At 42.3% G+C, this 19,530-nt stretch overlaps 1 protein-coding gene across 6 annotated transcripts in view; it reads left to right on the top strand.

Annotated features, from left to right (window-relative positions):
• Positions 1-16,662, top strand: part of SLC35G2 (solute carrier family 35 member G2) — a 67,746-nt gene extending 51,084 nt beyond the window's left edge. For all 6 annotated transcript variants that reach the window (XM_058433346.1, XM_032143504.2, XM_032143505.2 and 3 more), the window contains one exon: positions 15,216-16,662. In XM_058433346.1, coding sequence (XP_058289329.1) covers positions 15,234-16,472 — 1,239 coding nt within the window. In that variant the 5' untranslated portion in view covers positions 15,216-15,233 and the 3' untranslated portion in view covers positions 16,473-16,662. The remainder of the gene's footprint in view (positions 1-15,215) is intronic.
• Positions 16,663-19,530: the final 2,868 nt, after the last annotated feature.

The following is a 19,530-nucleotide window of genomic DNA, read 5'->3' as shown; positions in this document are numbered from 1 at the left end:
CCGGCAAAATCCTCAGGTCTGTCTACCATTCTCCTATAGCCTAGTTCAGCCCAAAATTTCTTAGTCCCCTTAAATCACATTCTACCTTGCTCCTCCCAACATGGCCCACTCAGGAATCCAGTATCCATTACTTTTCCTAGTCCAACTAAGCAGCCTTCATCCCCAATCTGATTGGTTGGGGGGATTGCCACATCTTCAGCTTCAGTGTATCTTCCCTCTTGGGAAGCTTCTGCTTTTTAACCCAAAATAAGGGTTCTCTTGTACCCAGGTAGCCCTCTTTTAAGCTGATTTTGGCTAGCATGCCAAGGAGCTTATCATTCAGCCTAGTGTGCCCAGATTTTTTTCTAGCCTGAAATGAGTGAGCTGTCATCCAGTTCTGGCACTCTTGTGCTTCCGTCAGTACTGTAGGGAGTCATCCTCAAAGAGGATTATCGCCACTGACCTGTCACCAGAAAGGCACAGTGATGATGATAAATTTGGACTGATTCATCCATATTCTTCCCCTGGTTATTGCCCTTTTCTTTCTTCCTCCTCCTCTTCCTCCCTTCCCTCCCTCCCTCTCTCTCTCCCTTCCTTCTCCTCCTCTTTTTCTCTCTTTTCCTTCCTTCCTTCCTTCCTTCCTTCCTTCCTTCCTTCCTTCCTTCCTTCCTTCCTTCTTTCCTTCCTCCCTCCCTCCCTCCCTCCGTCTCTCTTCTTTCTTTCTTTCTCTCCCTCTTTTTCTTTTCTTTCGACAGAGTCTCGCTCTGTCATCCAGGCTGGAAGTGCAGTGGTGTGATCTCGGCTCACTGCAACCTCTGCCTCCCTGGTTCAAGCGATTCTCCTGCCTCAGCCTCCCTGGTAGCTGGGCCTATAGGCGTATTCCACCACGCCTGGCTAATTTTTTATTTTTAGTAGAAATGGGGTTTCACCATGTTGGTCAGGCTGGTCTCGAACTCCTGACCTCAGGTGATCTGCCCGTCTGAGCCTCCCAAAGTGCTGGGATTACAGACATGAGCCACTGTGCCTGGCCCTTTTTTTTTTTTTTTTTTTTTTGAGATAGGGTCTCACTCTGTTGCCCAGGCTGGAGTATAGTGGTGCGATTTTGTTTTTTTTTTTTTAAGGGACGGTTTCGCCATTTTGCCCTTGAACTCCTGAGCTCAAAGTGATCTGCCAGCTTCAGCCTCCCAAAGTGCTGGGATTGCAGGCATGAACCACCATGCCCCACCCCTACCCTGGTTCTTCTAAGCAAGAGGATGCATTTGCAAGATGGTTGGCAGGGTCAGGAGTGCAGTCAGTGGCTATGGAAACAAAAGTTAGTTGTTGCTATGGTAATACAGAGCTGCACCCTATCTAAAGGATGGACACAACACCAAAACTAGATTCCGGAATGTAACAAACTTATCATTCATCAGACTCTCAAAGTAAATTTTTTTCTCAAGAACAACAAGCTCATGGATAGAATGAAGGACTTCATATCCTACTAATTTTTGAGTCAGATATCAGTTCCCTACTGGCCAATAATGTGAATATAAATATCAGAGTCCAGCCGGGCACGCTGGCTCAGGCGGCCGAGGTGGGTGAATCACCTGAGGTCGGGAGTTCGAGACCAGCCTGACTAACATGGAGAAACCCTGTCTCTACTAAAAATATAAAAAAGTTAGCCGGGCGTGGTGGCGTGTGCCTGTAATCTCAGCTACTCAGGAGGCTGAGGCAGGAGAATCGCTTGAACCCAGGAGGCGGAGGTTGCGGTGAGCCGGCATGGTGCCATTGCACTCCAGCCTGGGCAACAAGAGTGAAACTCCGTCTCAAAAAAAAAAAAAAAAAAAACAGAGTCCATTCCCAAGGATCCCCAAAATAACATTTTTAGCATAAATACCTAAGAGTCACCCTCAGACAGTCATGTCCACAAATTGTGTGGAAAAACCCCAGTTTATATTCAATTCGAAGTCTAAAATTATATCCTTTTTACTCTGAAAAATCTAAAACGTGCAAGAGAATCACTTCTGACTAGTATAAACAAAAAGTAATAAGCAATCATTTTAATACAGGATTTAATAAGTTCTCTTAATATTTCTGATATTCAGATGACTACTTTGAAGTATTTTGAAATAAAGATACTTTCCATATTTCATAAAGCTACTTTTAATATATTAACATTTATTGCTCTTGAGTTCAAAGTATATCTTATTCTAGCCACCAAAACATTTAGAAAATAAAAAAAGGTAAAAACTAATTTTTTTATCTCTTATATTTCAGACACTTAATACCCTTACCCCATTCACTGAATCCAATTTCATTGCTATTTCCTTGTTTTGTCCTTTTGAGTGGTTTGGGATCTGCTTCAAATGACAAAGAGATGTGAGTAATAGGGTTCAACGTCTTTCTTATTTTCAGGTTTAAAGCTCTTCAATGATGTAGCTCAAAATGAAAGTTCTTTCAATCCAACAATTTTGCAGAGATGCTAATCCCTCTCCCAGGTGAATCCTTGCCAGGCCTTTCTGACAATCCTGGGATACCCTGGGGCCAGTATAGAGTTCAAGGGCAGACCAGACTGGGGGAGGGGTTCCTGAGGGACCTGGAACCAGCGTCACCAGCACAGTCAGAATTGCAACCTAGTGGCAAAGATAACTGTGAGAACAATCTCAAAGGTGGGGCCAGGACAGAAATGGTAGAATAAACAGCAGAGCTTGTGATGGTTATTATAGGATGGGACAAAGCTCAAGGAGCAGTTGTAGAATGCAGTTCAGGACCAAGTCATTATTTTTATTTAATCAACTTTTACTAAATGTGCTCCGGGTGCCAGCAATGCAAATATGAATGAGACCTCTCTTGCCATCATGGAATTCACAAAGGAGACTGTGACTTGGCATGCTCCCTTTAGATGGTGCCCGGATTTGTTGGAGGAGTGGACATGGCAGCTTAAATGAGCCATCTTGGGCTGTGCACAACCCAGAAATTTCGAGGTGTGCCAGTGTGTCTGTCTAGTATCATTGTAGGAGGATGTAGAGTCATTCTATGATTGTTTCTGACATCTCTGTGGCTCTGAGTCTTCTTAGAAGGAGCACTTTAAAAATCAGAGTTCTGGGCCAGGCATGGTGGCTCACGCCTGTAATCCCAGCACTTTGGGAGGCCAAGGTAGGCGGATCACGAGGTCAGGAGATCAAGACCATCCTGGCTAACACGGTGAAACCCCGTCTCTACGAAAAATACAAAAAATTAGCCGGGTGTGGTGGCGGGTGCCTGTAGTCCCAGCTACTTGGGAGGCTGAGGCAGGAGAATGGCGTGAACCCGGGAGGCGGAGCTTGCACTGAGCCGAGATTGCACCACTGCACTCCAGGCTGGGCGACAGTGTGAGACTCCGTCTCAAAAAAAAAAAAAAATCAGGGTTCTGGCAGAGTGTGGTAGCTCAGGTGTGTAATCCCAGCACTTAGGGAGGCTGAGGTGGGCAGTTCATTTGAGGCCAGGAGTTCGAGACCAGCTTGGCCAATGTGGCAAAACCCCGTCTCTACTAAAAAAAATACAAAAATTAGCCGGGTGTGGTGGCACACACCTATAATCCCAGCTACGTGGGAGGTTCAGGCAGGAGAATCCCTTGAGCCCAGGAGGTGGAGGTTGCAATGAGCTGAGATTGCTCCATTGCACTCCAGCCTGGGCAACAGAGTGAGACCCTGTTTCAAAAAGGCTGGGCGCAGTAGCTCAAGGCTGTAATCCCAGCACTTTGGGAGGCCAAGGCAGGAGAATCACCTGAGGTCACAAGTTCGAGACCAGCCTGGCCAACATGGCGAAACCCTATCTCTACTTAAAAATACAAAAATTAGCTGGGCATGGTGATGCGCCCCTGTAGTCCCAGCTACTGAGGAAGCTGAGGCAGGAGAATCCCTTGAACCCAGGAGGTGGAGGTTGTGGTGAGCTGAGATTGCCCCACTGCACTCTAACCTGGGTCGCAGAGTGGGACTCTGTCTCAAAACAAAACAAAAAAATCAGAGTTCCGAGTGAATTTTACTACTTACCCTTTGCCCTTAGCCTAGCTGAGCCTAGATGAAGGTTTGAGTAGAAGTGATTGGGAGGTGGACAGGCTGTGCAAGTTATAAGAAAACAAATTTGCTGGCCGGGCACGGAGAGAATCAAGGAGAATTGCTTGAACCTGGGAGGCGGAGGTTGCAGTGAGCCGAGATTTCACCACTGCACTCCAGCCTGGCAACAGAGTGAGACTCCATCTCAAAAAAAAGAAAAAACAGCTGGGTGCGGTGGCTCACGTCGGTAATCCCAGCACTTTGGGAGGCTGAGGCGGGCGGATCATGAGGTAAGGAGATCGAGACCATCCTGGCTAACACAGTGAAACCCTGTCTCGACTGAAAATACAAATTAGCCCGGTGTGGCGGCACGTGCCTGTAGTCCCAGCTATTAGAAAGGCTGAGGCAGGAGAATTGCTTGAACCTGGGAGGCAGAGGTTGCAGTGAGCTGAGATTGCGCCACTGTACTCCAGCCTGGGAGACACAGCGAGACTCCGTCTCAAAAAAAAAAAAAAAAAAAAAATTTGTTGACTGGGCATGGTGGCTCACACATGTAATCCCAGCACTTTGGGAGGCCCAGGCTGACCGATTGCATGAGGCCGCGAGTTTGAGACCAGCCTGGCCAACATGGCAAAAATCCTGTCTCTACAAAAAATACAAAAATTAGCTGGACATGGTGGCTAACACCTGTATTCCCAGCTACTCCTGAGGCTGAGGCACGAATTGCTTGAACCTGGGAGGTGGAAGTTGCAGTGAGCGCAGATTGGGCCACTGCACTCCAGCCTGGGCGACAGCAAGACTCTCTGTCTCAAAAAAAAAAAAAAAAAAGAAAAAAACAAGACAAAACATTCCTTCATGTACATTCAATGGAAAAACTTCAAAATTGTTATGTTTATTTTCACATATGTGGCATTTCCTGTGATTGTTATGACTCTAACCCTGCATAAGGGTAGTTTTGTCATCCCATTTGCCTTTCAGCTTTCAGAGAGCTGAAGTTAATGTGTTCAAAGCCCTTGTTGGCTCCATATTAACTAGCCATTAAAAGTGATACTATGTAATTTTTAATGACATGGAAAATGTTTACAATGTATTGTAAAATGGGGAAGTTATAAAATAGGATATAATGTTTGATACCATTTTTGCAAGAAAAATCTTTCTGGAAGGGTCTGTAGTTGTCTCTGAATGGTAGGATTATGAGTGATTTTTATTTTCTTTGCTTTCCCACATTTCTAAATGTTCTATAATGAACACATATTGCTTTTGTAATAGGAATAAACAAAGTGTTATTTATTTAGAGATCTGATGGTGGTAAATAAGCTCTTGGGTGAGAAGTTTATTCTGAGCAAGCTCAGATATGGAACCACTGGGAAGTTCCTGATGTGGAATTACTGTGGATTTGCTGGTGATGGGACTTACTTGACTAGGCCAAAATGTGAGGCATGCACTGGGAAACTAGCAGGAAACTAACACTTGAAACTCAGCCTGAAGTTGCTGAAAGACATGTATTTCCAGCACCCTTTAGAATTGATTGAGAATAGTTTAATTCTCTAGTGGTTTAAAGCAGATACAAATTACTTAAGGAACAGCTACAGTTATGCCCTAAAAATTTAATTTTTTTTTTTTTTTTGAGACGAGTCTCGCTCTGTCGCCAGGCTGGAGTCAGTGGCGTGATCTCGGCTCACTGCAATCTCCGCCTCCCAGTTTCAGGCAATTCTCCTGCCTCAGCCTTCCAAGTAGCTGGGACTACAGGCGTGTGCCATCATGTCCAGCTAATTTTTATATTTTTAGTAGAGATGGGGTTTCACCATGTTGGCCAGGATGGTCCTGATCTATTGACCTTGTGATCTGCCCACCTCGGCCTCCCAAAGTGCTGGGATCACTGGTGTGAGCCACCACACCCGGCTGTAAAAAAAAAAAAAAAAATTTTATGGTTACTTTTATATGTCCACTTGCCTGGTCAAACATTATTCTGGATGTTTCTGTGAAAGTGTTTTTGGATGAGATTTACATTTGAAAAGGTGGACTTTGGAGAAAGCAAATTGCCTTCCATGATGTGGGTGGGCATCGTCCAATCAGTTGAAAGCCTGAATAGCACAAAAGACTGACCTCCCCCAAGCAAGAGGGAATTCTTTAGCCGACAGACTTTGGACTTAAACTGCAATATTGGCACTTCTCTGGACTAGCCCGCTACCCACTCTGCAAATTTTGGACATGCCGACGTGCCAGCCTCCATAATTGTGTATTACTTTTCTCAACCATAGGAATGAGGTGGTCTCAGGCCTCATATTCTGGGATCTAGCTTGGGAAATAGTTCCTCTTTTGGATAAAAATAGTCATTTTAAGCTCATCACACTGAATGTGCCCATTGTTCAAGCAGACACCAAACTGTGCATACTTTTAATCCATTTGTATCCACTATTTTTGGTGGAAACATTTGCAGCTAAGCAGGCTAGACTTCTGGTTCTATTTCATATTCCCTCTACTTAGCTGAGTTGCTCTGCACTGCTGAAGTAGACACCTCTGCCTTAGTGGGCACTTTCCCCATGTGAATCCTTATCAGAGGAACTGGAGCCATGATACTGGTTTAGAGCACTTGTCTCTGAGGAAGGAGGAAAAGTTGAGTTGGCACTTTGATCAGAACGACTTAGAGCAGATTGTAGAAAGTTACAGTGGCTAAACTACATAGTGGTCTTGCATTGGGAGAGATATCAAAACACTAGAAGTATGAAGTCATTAAAAAGACAAACCGATTGTGAAGACAGTTATGTCAAAAGATCCCAAAAATTATCATCCAAAACACTTTATCTTAAGACAGACAATAATTATTACTCTAGTTGGTGGCCAAGCCAGAACTCAAAATTTCTAAGTCTTAAATTTCTTATCTCTAAAATAAAATTTCCGGCTGGGCATGGTGGCTCACTCCTGTAATCCCAGTACTTTGGGAGGCTAAGGCAAGTGAATCACCTGAGGTCAGGAGTTTGAGACAAGCCTAGCCAACGTGGTGAAACCCCATTTCTACTAAAAATACAAAAATTAACTGGGCGTGGTGGTGCATGCCTGTAATCCCAGCTACTCTGGAGGCTAAGGCAGGAGAATCACTTGAACCTGGGAGGTGGAGGTTGCAGTGAGCTAGGATCATGCCACTACATTCTAGCCTGGGCGACAGAGTGAGACTGTCTAAAAATAAATAAATAAATAAATAAATAAATAAATAAATAAATAAATAAAATTTCCTAGTTTCCTGGGGCCAAGTGAATACTGTTGGTTCCTGCCAAGGAGAGCTGCCTACTAGGCAAGAAGACCAAACAGCAAAAATCTGTGGACTCCTAAGTCCCAAAATGTAAGGGTCTCCCACATCAGGGATTTGTGTACTGAGGAGGCCCTCCAGAATTTACCTGAGATAACCTACATTTGGATACTTGCAACCAAGAGAATACTGGTGGCCTGTTAGAGTTAGCAGAAGACAACAAGCAAGGAGAGAATTCTAACATATATCAGAGTTAAGAGTTAATTTGAAACACAGAACCAGTAGGGGATTTATTATAAAGAATTGGCTTCATTGCACTCCAGCCTGGGCAACAAGAGTGAAACTCCATCTCAAAAAGAAAGAAAAAATTGGCTTATGTTCTTGTGGGGGCTGGATAAGCAAGTCTGAAGTCTGCAGGCAGTCATTCAGGAAGGGGAGATTTAAGGGCCAGTTGGGGCCGGGAACAGTGGCTCATGCCTGTAATCCCAGCACTTTGGAAGGCCGAGGCAGATGGATCACTTGAGGTCAGGAGTTCGAGACCAGCCTGGCCAACATGGTGAAACCCCACCTCTACTAAAATACAAAAATTAACTGGATTTGGTGGTGGCTGTGGCGGGTGCCTGTAATCCCAAGTACTCAGGAGGCTGAGGCAGGAGAATTTGCTTGAACCTGGGAGGCAGAGGTTGCAGTGAGCCAGGATTGCATCACTACACTCCAGCCTGGGCGACAGAGCAAGACTCTGTCTCAAAACAAACAAAAACAAAACAAAAGAGAAAGAACAGGTTAGAACCCCATGAGCACAGGATAATGCTTGTTGTCCACAGGCAGTAAAGAAAAAATCATGAACAGGCTAGAACCCCAAGGGCATAAGCTGTTTGGAATCTCTGAATTTAAGAAAGGCCTAAGCCCTCACCTTTAAAGGACTCCCCTTATTAAGTCAGTCCTACCCAGGATAAAGTCAACAGATTAAGGGCTATTTATTTATCAACACATTTACAGCAAACAAAAGGGACTTTTATCACATCTGCAAAATCTCTTCACAACAGCAACTTAGATAGATTAGTAAATAATGATTAAATATTATTTAATCAGTAAACAATGATTAAATAAATTGGAAAATGTAGTTCAGCATAGCCAAGTTTATACACCAAAAAGCCATCATAGGCTGGGTGTGGTGGCTCATGCTTATAATCCCAGCACTTTGGGAGGCTGAGGTTGGTGGATCACTTGAGCCCAGGAGTTTGAGATCAGCCTGGGCAACATGGCGAAAACCCATCTCTACAAAAAATACAAAAATTAGGTGGGCGTGATGGCAGGCATCTGAAGCCTCAGCTACTTAGGAGGCTGAGGTGGGAGGATCACTTGAGCCAGCCATATTCACTGGGTGACAAAGTGAATCTGGGGTGACAAAAAGCCATCATAGTCATAAAAAAGAATGAAATTATGTCCTTTGCGGCAACATGGATAGAGCTAGATTAGAGGCTATTATCCTAAGTAAAATAACTCAGAAACATAAAATCAAATACTGCATGTTCTTATTATTAAGCTCTTATTAGTGGGAGCAAAACAATTACACATAAAGATGGAAATAATAGACACTGGAGACTCTGAAACGGGGTAGAGTGGGTGGGAAGAGAGGGTTAAAAAATTACCTATTGGGTACAATGCTCACTATTTGGGTGATGGATACACCAGAATCCTAAACCTTACCATTACATGATATGTATATGTAACGGACCAGGCGCGGTGGCCTGTAATCCCAGCACTTTGGGAGGCCGAGGCAGGCGGATCACCTGAGGTAGGGAGTTCAAGACCAGCCTGACCAACATGGAGAAACCCTGTCTCTACTAAAAATACAAAATTAGCTAGGCGTGGTGGCACATGCCTGTAATCCCAGCTACTCGGGAGGCTGAGGCAGGAGAATCGCTTGAACCCGGTAGGTGGAGGTTGTAGTGAGCCAAGATCCTGCCATTACATTCCAGCCTGGGCAACAAGAGTGAAACTCCATCTCAAAAAAAAAAATTATATACACACACGCACACACACACACACACACACATACACGTAATGAATCTGCACATGTACTCCCTGAACCTAAAAAAAATTATGTAATAATTATAATAGTACCTAATATTTATTGCGTGCTAAATACACCACAAGTTATGCCATTTAATTTATATATATTTTATCATTATACTTTGTAATAATCATAGGTAATAAGTATTATTATCTTTTATACATGTAGAAACTGAAGTTTATGAAAACGAAATCATGTACCCAAAGTCATGATTAATAAGTAAAGTTGAACCCAACTTTTTTTTTTTTTTTTACTTTAAATCCTGTGCTTTTATTTATTTTTATTTTTTATTTTTGAGACAAGTTCTCTGTCTCCCAGGCTGAAGTGCAGTGGTGCGATCTTGGCTCACTGCAAACTCCGCCTCCTGGGTTCAAGTGATTCTGGTGTCTTAGCCTCCCAAGTAGCTGGGACTACAGGCATGTGCCACCACGCCCAATTTTCTATATTTTTAGTAGAGACGAGATTTCACCATGTTGGCCAGGCTGGTCTCAAAACCCCTGACCTCAAGTGATCCGCCCGCCTCAGCCTCCCAAAATGCTGGAATTACAGGCATGAGCCACTGCACCTGGCCCATTGTTAGTTTTTAAAAATACAGGATTTAGGCTGGGCATGGTGGCTCATGCCTGTGATCCCAGCACTTTGGGAGGCCGAGGCGGGCGGATCACTTGAGGTCAGGGGTTTGAGACCAGCCTGACCAACATGGTGAAACCCCGTCTCTACCAAAAAAATACAAAAATTAGCCAGGCGTAGTGGCACATGCCTATAATCCCAGCTACTGTGGAGGCTGAGGCAGGAGAATCTCTTGAAGCCGGGAGGTGGAGGTTGCAGTGAGCTGAGATCGTGCCACTGCACTCCAGCCTGGGGGACACAGCGAGACTCCGTCTCAAAAATAAATAAATAAAAACAAACAAAAGCTAACCATGGAAAATGATATTGATGGATCCAAGTGATACAGTTTGTTCCACCATATTGAGAGACTGGATCCTTCTAAATTCTTCGTACTGCTCATGACCAGTTGCCATACACCGCAGAATATCAATTGCCTACAAGGTAAATTTCACATCGGTCGACTTACCCTTCCTATCACTCCTGATAATGCACTCATGGTTTGTGGGTTGTTTTAGTAGTATGTGGTGAACTATAAACTGTTACAATGGGAGGAGTTTTTTTTATTTTAAACCTCTTAAAAGTTGATGTATATATATCCTTACCACTAAGCATATCTTTCAATTAGGCATGTGGCAATTCCTTTCTTGATGTTTTTAGGGAAAATGAGCCAAATAATATTTTAAAAAATGTATAAGCCAAGCTAGTTTCTGTCCTTTCTTCTATTAAACTCAGGATCACACAAGTAGGCATGAGTGTGCACAAATATTTATGCCTTGCATTGTTCTGAGAATTAGTAAAAGAATATCTTGAAAGCATGATATAACTTTGTATTTGTATCCAAAAATATAACATACAAAGTTGTTGAATTAAAAAAAAAAAATGCAGCTGGGCGTGGTGGCTCACACCTGTAATCCCAGCATTTTGAGAGGCTGAGGCGTGCTTATTGCTTGAACCCAGGAATTTGAGACCACTGTGGGCAATATGGCAAAACCCTGTCTCTACAGAAAGTGTAAAAAACAGCCAGGAGGGGTGGTGTACAAGTGTCTTAGCTGAGGCTGAGGTGGGAGGATTGCTTGAGCCCTGGAGGTCGAAGCTGCAGTGAGCAGTGATCACGCCACTGCATTCCAGCCTGGGCAACGGAGACCCTGTCTCAAAATAATTACTATTTGACATATCAAATTTGGGCACAGTGACTAGAAACAAAATCCCACTGAGATGAGACAGCTAGGTTACAAAATTATTAGATTACAAAATATTAGGTTAGAAGTACTACTGCAGATGTTTAAACAAGGAAGAAAAACATACAAGTGGCTAGAGGTCAGGAAAGGCCTGTCTCTAAAAGATAGAATTTGTATTGGGCCTTTAAAGATGAACAGTGTTGGCTGGGCGCAGTGGCTCACGCCTGTAATCCCAGCACTTTGGGAGGCCAAGGTGGGCAGATCACAAGGTCAGGAGATCGAGACCATCCTGGCTAACACAGTGAAACCCTGTCTCCACTAAAAATACAAAAAATCAGCCGGGCGTGGTGGCGGGAGCCTGCAGTCCCAGCTACTCGGGAGGCTGAGGCAGGAGAATGGCGTGAACCCGGGAGGTGGAGCTTGCAGTGAGCCGAGATTGTGCAATTCCCACTCGGAGAGGCTGAGGCAGGAGAAGGCTGAACGGGACCCGGACTTGCATGACCGAGATTGCCCACTGCACTCACATGGTCAAAAAAAAAAAAAAAAAAAGATGAACAGTGTTTACAAAGTTGGAGCAGAAGGGAAACTGGTGAGAATAAAAGCTTAGGGTACATATGGAGAATGAGGATAGGGAAGACACTGGACTGACTGCTCAGAGCAAAGTAGGCGTGTTGAAGAGCTAAGTACTGATAGGAGCTAGATTAGCCAGGGTATTGAGAACCTGGCAGAGGAGTTTAAATTTGATAAGGTAGAGATTAGGAAATCACTGTAGGTTCTTGAATGGGGAAAGCTTGAGAAAAGTTTTTGTTTTTGTTTTGAGTCTTTTAAAGGCAGATAAATGTGACAGTGGGATAATACAGATAAATTTTAGAGAGGGACTGGGATTCAAGGGAGGCTAGTTAGGGTGCTGTTGCAATATTCTAGATAGGAATTCACAATAACCCAAACCACAATTATAAAAGTTACATAGAATTGGAGGAGAAAGGGAAAAACTGAGGAATATTTCAAAGACAAAAACAGTAAGATTAGTGACCAAATGCCAGTAAGATGGCAGAAAAGATAATTGACAGTATTCCCTAATTTCTAGCTTGGGGAACTGGAAAAATTGTGGTATCACAAACATAAATGAGGACGTTAGGAAAAAAATCTATTTGGGAGAACAAGATGAATTATTCAGTTTGGGATTGTTGAAGCTATGATTTGACATGTCCTGGCAAAAGCTGGAAATAAAGAACAGTCAGATGAGCCTGATAGTGGTGTGCAGGAAGAGGGACTGCAAATGGGACATCCAGGCTAGGAAAAAGAAGGGTTTGGAGGCACAGGTGATATTTTTTTCATGACTTCTTCCAGCTGAAGGTGGTGCCTTTTAGAAAAGAAAGGAGTAAATAGGAATAGAACAGTTAGCTCCCCAGATGGTGTCAAAGAACAAAATGAGATTTTATTTCTGGGCCATTGTTTAAGATCCTGGAACCGGCCAGGCGCGGTGGCTCACGCTTGTAATCCCAGCACTTTGGGAGGCCGAGGCGGGCGGATCACGAGGTCAGGAGATCGAGACCACAGTGAAACCCCGTCTCTACTAAAAATACAAAAAATTAGCCGGGCGTGGTGGCGGGCGCCTGTAGTCCCAGCTACTCGGAGAGGCTGAGGCAGGAGAATGGCGTGAACCCGGAAGGCGGAGCTTGCAGTGAGCCGAGATCGCGCCACTGCACTCCAGCCTGGGCGACAGAGCGAGACGCTGTCTCAAAAAAAAAAAAAAAAAAAAAAGATCCTGGAACCGATGAGTTTTTGGCAACAAATCGGGGAGTCACGAGGATGAAAAAAAAATATTTTTTTTCTTTTCTTTTCTTTTTTTTTTTTTTTTTTTTTTGAGATGGAGTCTTGCTCTGTTGCCGACGCTGGAGTGCAGTGGCACAATCTCGGCTCACTGCAACCTCCGTCTCGTGGGTTCAAGCAATTCTCCTACCTCAGCCTCCTGAGTAGCTGGGATTACAGGTGCCTGCCACCACACCCAGCTAATTTTTGCATTTTCAGTAGAGACAGGGTTTTACCATGTTGGCCAGGCAGGTCTTGAACTCCTGACCTCAGGTGATCCGCCTACGTCGGCCTCCCAAAGTGCTGGGATTACAGGCATGGGCCAGTGTGCCTGGCCTCTTTTTTGTTTTTTAAGCGGGAGGAGAGGATCATTGGGAAGGAAATAGGAAATTGTTGGAAGGAAAGAAAGAACCAAGTGAAAAAATAAAGGTCTAAAAGAAATAATAATATTGTAGAAGATACCCAGTGTTTCATAAAGTTGTTATAGGTGAAAGGAAGCCAAATTTATTGCTAACATTTATTGAGAGTTTACTATATGCCAGCACTGTGGCAAATTGTTTATATGCATTATTTTATTTAATTCTTGCAGTAAGTTCAACTTTTTTTCCCACTTGACATTATATAGTGGACATCATTTTTGTTTTGTTTTGTTTTGTTTCATTTTTGTTTTGTTTTGAGACAGAGTCTCACTCTGTCACCCAGGCTGGAGTGCAGTAGCACAATCTTGGCTCACTGCAACCTCTGCTTCTTGGATTCAAGTGATTCTCATGCCTCAGCCTCCCGAGTAGCTGGAATTACAGACACATACCACCAGGCCTGGCTAAATTTTGTATTTTTAGTAGAGATGGCATTTCACCACGTTGGCCAGGCTGGCCAACTCCTCTCAAACTTCTGGCCGGGCGTGGTGGCTCACGCTTGTAATCCCAGCACTTTGGGAGGCCGAGGCGGGCGGATCACGAGGTCAGGAGATCGAGACCATGGTGAAACCCCGTCTCTACTAAAAATACAAAAAATTAGCCGGGCGTGGTGGCGGGCGCCTGTAGTCCCAGCTACTCGGAGAGGCTGAGGCAGGAGAATGGCGTGAACCCGGGAGGCGGAGCTTGCAGTGAGCGGAGATCGCGCCACCGCACTCCAGCCTGGGTGAAAGAGCGAGACTCCGTCTCAAAAAAAAAAAAAAAAAAAACTTCTGGCCTCAAGTGGTCCGCCCACCTCAGCCTCCCAAAATGCTGGGACTACAGGTGTGAGCCACCGTGCCTACATTGTCATTTTTAATAGATAGATAGCATAGTATTCCATTGTATGAACATTCATTGCAGTAAGCTACAATGAACTGTCCTGTATGTACATTTTCCCCACATTTCTTGGTATATTCTTTTTCTTAAGTAACAGATAAACATTTTAATTCTATTTTGTTGGATAATATCACAATTCAAAAATAAAAATGTAAAAAAATAAATAACAAAAAGGTTTTCTTCCATTCTTGTTCCTCCTGTCACCTGAACCACCATTAGTTTTCTTGGAATCTTCATATAATTTCTTTGTTATGTAAGCAAATATAAATATGTATTCTTACTCCCCCGCTTTTTAATTCAGAATGTAAAAAGCATCTTGTGATCATCTCTTTAGCATAAAATCTTAAAAGTGGTATTGCTGAGGGCAGTTAAAATCTTAATACATATGGTCCACCTGCTCATGAGAGAGGTTGTACAATTTAACCTTTCTACCAACAATGCATGAGTGTTACTAAATTCATATTATTTATGTTCTAATTTCAGTGTAGTTTTATATCTCAAAACTTATGAGGAGTCCAGAATAAATGTTTAAAAATCACCAAAATTTATAAGGTGAATTCTGGTATTATACAGAATTGATTATACAAAATACTTTGGACTTAACTAATAATTTATAACAGGCAAATGGACCCAATGAGAAGGAAAGGTTTGACCCAAGTTGTTATTTATCTTTCTGTGTTTTGCTTGTTGGATAGGTGGAGAAACAGGTTGGAGTGAAAAGATGGAAAAATCCGTTTGTGGTATAAAGATAGAAAATAGAGCTGAATGAAATAAGTAAGCAAAGAGAAATGGGGACAGACTTCAGATGAGAGTGAGAAAAGGGTAAACAATTCCAGTAGGTACCATACATCTGATAAGGCATATTGCCAGATCATCTCTAATTTCTTTTTTTTCTGGACTACTGTTAACAGCCTCTACTTTCTATCATTGAATTGATGCATATGATTATAATAGAAATTAAATTTTCAATGAAATGAATGTCTTTTTGTCATTTTTTTCTTTAAATAGAATTGATTATCTGAAGAAATGGATACTTCTCCCTCCAAAAAATATCCAGTTAAAAAACGGGTGAAAATACATCCCAACACAGTGATGGTGAAATATACTTCTCATTATCCCCAGCCTGGCGATGATGGATATGAAGAAATCAATGAAGACTATGGAAATTTTATGGAAGAAAATCCAAAGAAAGGTCTGCTGAGTGAAATGAAAAAAAAAGGAAGAGCTTTCTTTGGAACCATGGATACCCTACCTCCACCAACAGAAGACCCAATGATCAATGAGATTGGACAATTCCAAAGCTTTGCAGAAAAAAACATTTTTCAATCCCGAAAAATGTGGATAGTGCTGTTTGGATCTGCTTTGGCTCATGGATGTGTAGCTCTTATCACTAGGCTTGTTTCTGATCGGTCTAAAGTTCCATCTCTAGAACTGATTTTTATCCGTTCTGTTTTGCAGGTCTTATCTGTGTTAGTTGTGTGTTACTATCAGGAGGCCCCCTTTGGACCCAGTGGATACAGATTACGACTCTTCTTTTATGGTGTATGCAATGTCATTTCTATCACTTGTGCTTATACATCATTTTCAATAGTTCCTCCCAGCAATGGGACCACTATGTGGAGAGCCACAACTACAGTCTTCAGTGCCATTTTGGCTTTTTTACTCGTAGATGAGAAAATGGCTTATGTTGACATGGCTACAGTTGTTTGCAGCATCTTAGGTGTTTGTCTTGTCATGATCCCAAACATTGTTGATGAAGACAATTCTTTGTTAAATGCCTGGAAAGAAGCCTTTGGGTACACCATGACTGTGATGGCTGGACTGACCACTGCTCTCTCAATGATAGTATATAGATCCATCAAGGAGAAGATCAGCATGTGGACTGCACTGTTTACCTTCGGTTGGACAGGGACAATTTGGGGAATATCTACTATGTTCATTCTTCAAGAACCCATCATCCCATTAGATGGAGAAACCTGGAGTTATCTCATTGCTATATGTGTCTGTTCTACTGCAGCATTCTTAGGAGTTTATTATGCCTTGGACAAATTCCATCCAGCTTTGGTTAGTACAGTACAACATTTGGAGATTGTGGTAGCTATGGTCTTGCAGCTTCTTGTGCTGCACATATTTCCTAGCATCTATGATGTTTTTGGAGGGGTAATCATTATGATTAGTGTTTTTGTCCTTGCTGGCTATAAAGTTTACTGGAAGAATTTAAGAAGGCAGGACTACCAGGAAATACTAGACTCTCCCATTAAATGAATACCTGATTATTATTATCTCATTAATGTTCAGTTATTAATATGTATACTGCCATTTTAATGTTTACCTATGAATGTCTTTTGTGTTATATAATTGACAAGAGTGCTATATAATATATACAAATGCAGAAAATTTATTCTAGTCTAATATATTCAAATACAAATATTAAATATATGAAATACGTTGTGAATCTGGTATCTTTATTGGTATTTATGGGTGTCTTTCCAGGTAAATTGTAGTAGAAGGAGAATGTTAACTGCTATTACTAAATAATAGAAGACTCAAAGAAATGACCCCTTTCAGATGGAACTGAAGTTCAAAAATTAGAAATCTTCTACAAATGTTCAACAAAACTCCTTCATTTGTGAAAAATACACTATAAGGTGAAATGTTGAACACCAAACCCTGTTTTGTCATCTACTTGCATTAGAAAACTAGAAGTCATAGGGCTGGGTAAAGGAGCCTGAGTTAAGGCAAGAAAAGAGGAAACAAGGGAAAATAAGTGTTTTTTTTTTTTTTTTTTTTTGAGACGGAGTCTCGCTCTGTCGCCCAGGCTGGAGCGCAGTGGCGCGATCTCGGCTCACTGCAAGCTCCGCCTCCTGGGTTCACGCCATTCTCCTGCCTCAGCCTCTCCGAGTAGCTGGGACTACAGGCGCCCGCCACCACGCCCAGCTAATTTTTTGTATTTTTAGTAGAGATGGGGTTTCACCGTGGTCTCGATCTCCTGACCTCGTGATCTGCCCGCCTCGGCCTCTCAAAGTGCTGGGATTACAAGCGTGAGCCACCGCGCCCGGCACATAAGTGGTTTCTTAATGACAATGGGTGGTTGTCCAAAGTTAGAACAGAAAATTGGTCTTCTCCTTATTATGACCACATTAGGCGATACATAGGAAATAGAAATAGGGAGAAGTGTGGATTCTTGCCAGTCCTACCTAGTCCATGCCATTTTGTCCCTGATGTTTGGAGACTTAACTTTAGGGTAGGGTCTACTTATCCTCAGTTATGTAGGTCTTTTCCAAGGCTGCCCTTGTTTATGATTTTGTGGCTAGTGTATGTGTGAGCTGCAGTAAATGTACTCCTTACTCCTGAAAAAGGCACCAACAGTAATCATAATATAGCAGAAAATTGACATGGTATCCTGAGATTCTTTTCAAAAAGGTCTAAAAGTCTATAAAAGCATATATGATGGCATTAAGTCTAATTTTGGCCATTCTTACCAATTTAGCACAAATAAATGATATGGCACTTGTTATTAAACTATTGTCTCAGGTCCACATTCCCCCTTCTAATACATTTCTCTGTAATGCTGTGGCTCAAACCCTGCAAACTACATTTTTTCTATATCAGCTGGTGTCTCACTAGGTTCCATCAATAAAGGGCATTAGAGGGAGACTGGGAGGCAGAAGGGAAGAAGGGACTTCCTCCTTTCCATTTGTTTACAGTTTCTGTCACTGTTATCCCAGCAACAAGCAAGAGCCCTTTGCTCCAGCAGCAGCAATTGATTTCAGCCTTGAGCCTCTTTTGACATCCTCCCCACCCACAACTAGCCTCATCATATCCTTCCCTGAAGTAGTAGGTTCAGCCAGACAGCATCCTCTCAGGGGTCTGAGCAATACTCAGCCAGGTCATTTGTCTGAATTTCTGAGACCTGATAATTCACATTGATTCCCCATTTTCACTAGATCTATCATTGACAGCTGCTCCCTGCAGTTATCACCTCTGGGTAACCTCAGTGTTCCCTTTTTGTTTTTTCAGTCAATGAAAACTCAATACTAAATCCTCTCTGTAGTAATATCATCTAATTTCTGATTTCCTGAGTAACATATCTCTAAACCTTCCCCAAAGGAAACTACAGCCATCAGCAGGGTACCGTGCTTTGGGAAAATGTCAACATTTAGATTTTTTCAGGGATTACTAGACAGTGGCTCTCAATAGAAATTATACAAACTGAAAAAAGAATGAACAGAGCCTGAATGACCTGTACTAAGTACTGAGAAGTCTAGCATGAGTGTAATTGTCCCAGAAGAAGAGGAGAAACAGAATGGGACAGAAAAAAAAATTTGAAGAAATACTGGACAAAAGTCTTCCAAATTTGATTAAAAAAAAAAAAAAAGAAAGAAACCAGCAACCCACAGATCCAGGGAATGAAATGAACCCCAAGCAGGATAAATACAAAACCAAAACCAAAACAAACATCACAGTGTAATGAAACATCAGTGTAACTTTTGATAAATATAATGAAAATCTTATAAGCATTCATAGAAAAAGACACCTAGAAACATCAGTGTAACTTTTGATAAATATAAACAAAATCTTAAAAGCATTCATAGAAAAAAACATAAGACATACAAGAAAACAATGATAAGAATTACAACTAGTTTCTCACAGATAAAATGGAGGCTGGAAAACGAGAATGACATCTTTAAAGTGCTGAAAACGAAAACAAAAACAAAAATCCTTTGAATGGCTTCTCATTGCCTATAGGATAAACTCTAAGGTGCTTGACTTCCATAACCTGGTTATTGATTATATTTCTAGCTATCTTCTGCTCTAGCAATATTCTACTATCGTTTAATACCTTTTTATTATGCAGGCTCCTCTATGTGGACAGCTTTTTTCTAGTTAATTGCCTGACTAACCTGGCCACACAACTCCTTTCCCCTGTGGCTTAATGTCCTCCTTGCACTGGACTGTCTATAACAATTTCTAACTATAAGCTATCAGGTTTCTGGGAAAGGTCTTGACATGGAGGCTCATTTTTCCCTTTCTTGTGTTCCCAAATTCTTTTATTTGGGATTAATAAAGTAAGCCACCTGCATGTTTTTAATCGTAGACAGATTAGCTGCCCATATCTGAAGCTCCACGTGTAGTCCCTAGGTAAGTTTTGTTTTTGTTTTGAGATACGGTGTGATCATAGCTCATTGCAGTGTCAAATTCCTGGGCTCAAGCCATCCTCCCACCTCAGCCTCCAGAGTGGCTGGGACTACAGGCACATGCCACTATGCCCAGCTGATTAAAAACAATTTTGTTTTGTAGAGACAGGGTCTAGCTCTGTTGC

The sequence above is a fragment of the Hylobates moloch genome, unplaced genomic scaffold, assembly GCF_009828535.3.
Source record: "Hylobates moloch isolate HMO894 unplaced genomic scaffold, HMol_V3 SCAFFOLD_22, whole genome shotgun sequence".
Lineage (NCBI taxonomy): Eukaryota > Metazoa > Chordata > Mammalia > Primates > Hylobatidae > Hylobates > Hylobates moloch.
The sequence above is the reverse complement of the archived record's forward strand: the minus strand, read 5'-3'. Positions and strand labels throughout refer to the sequence as shown.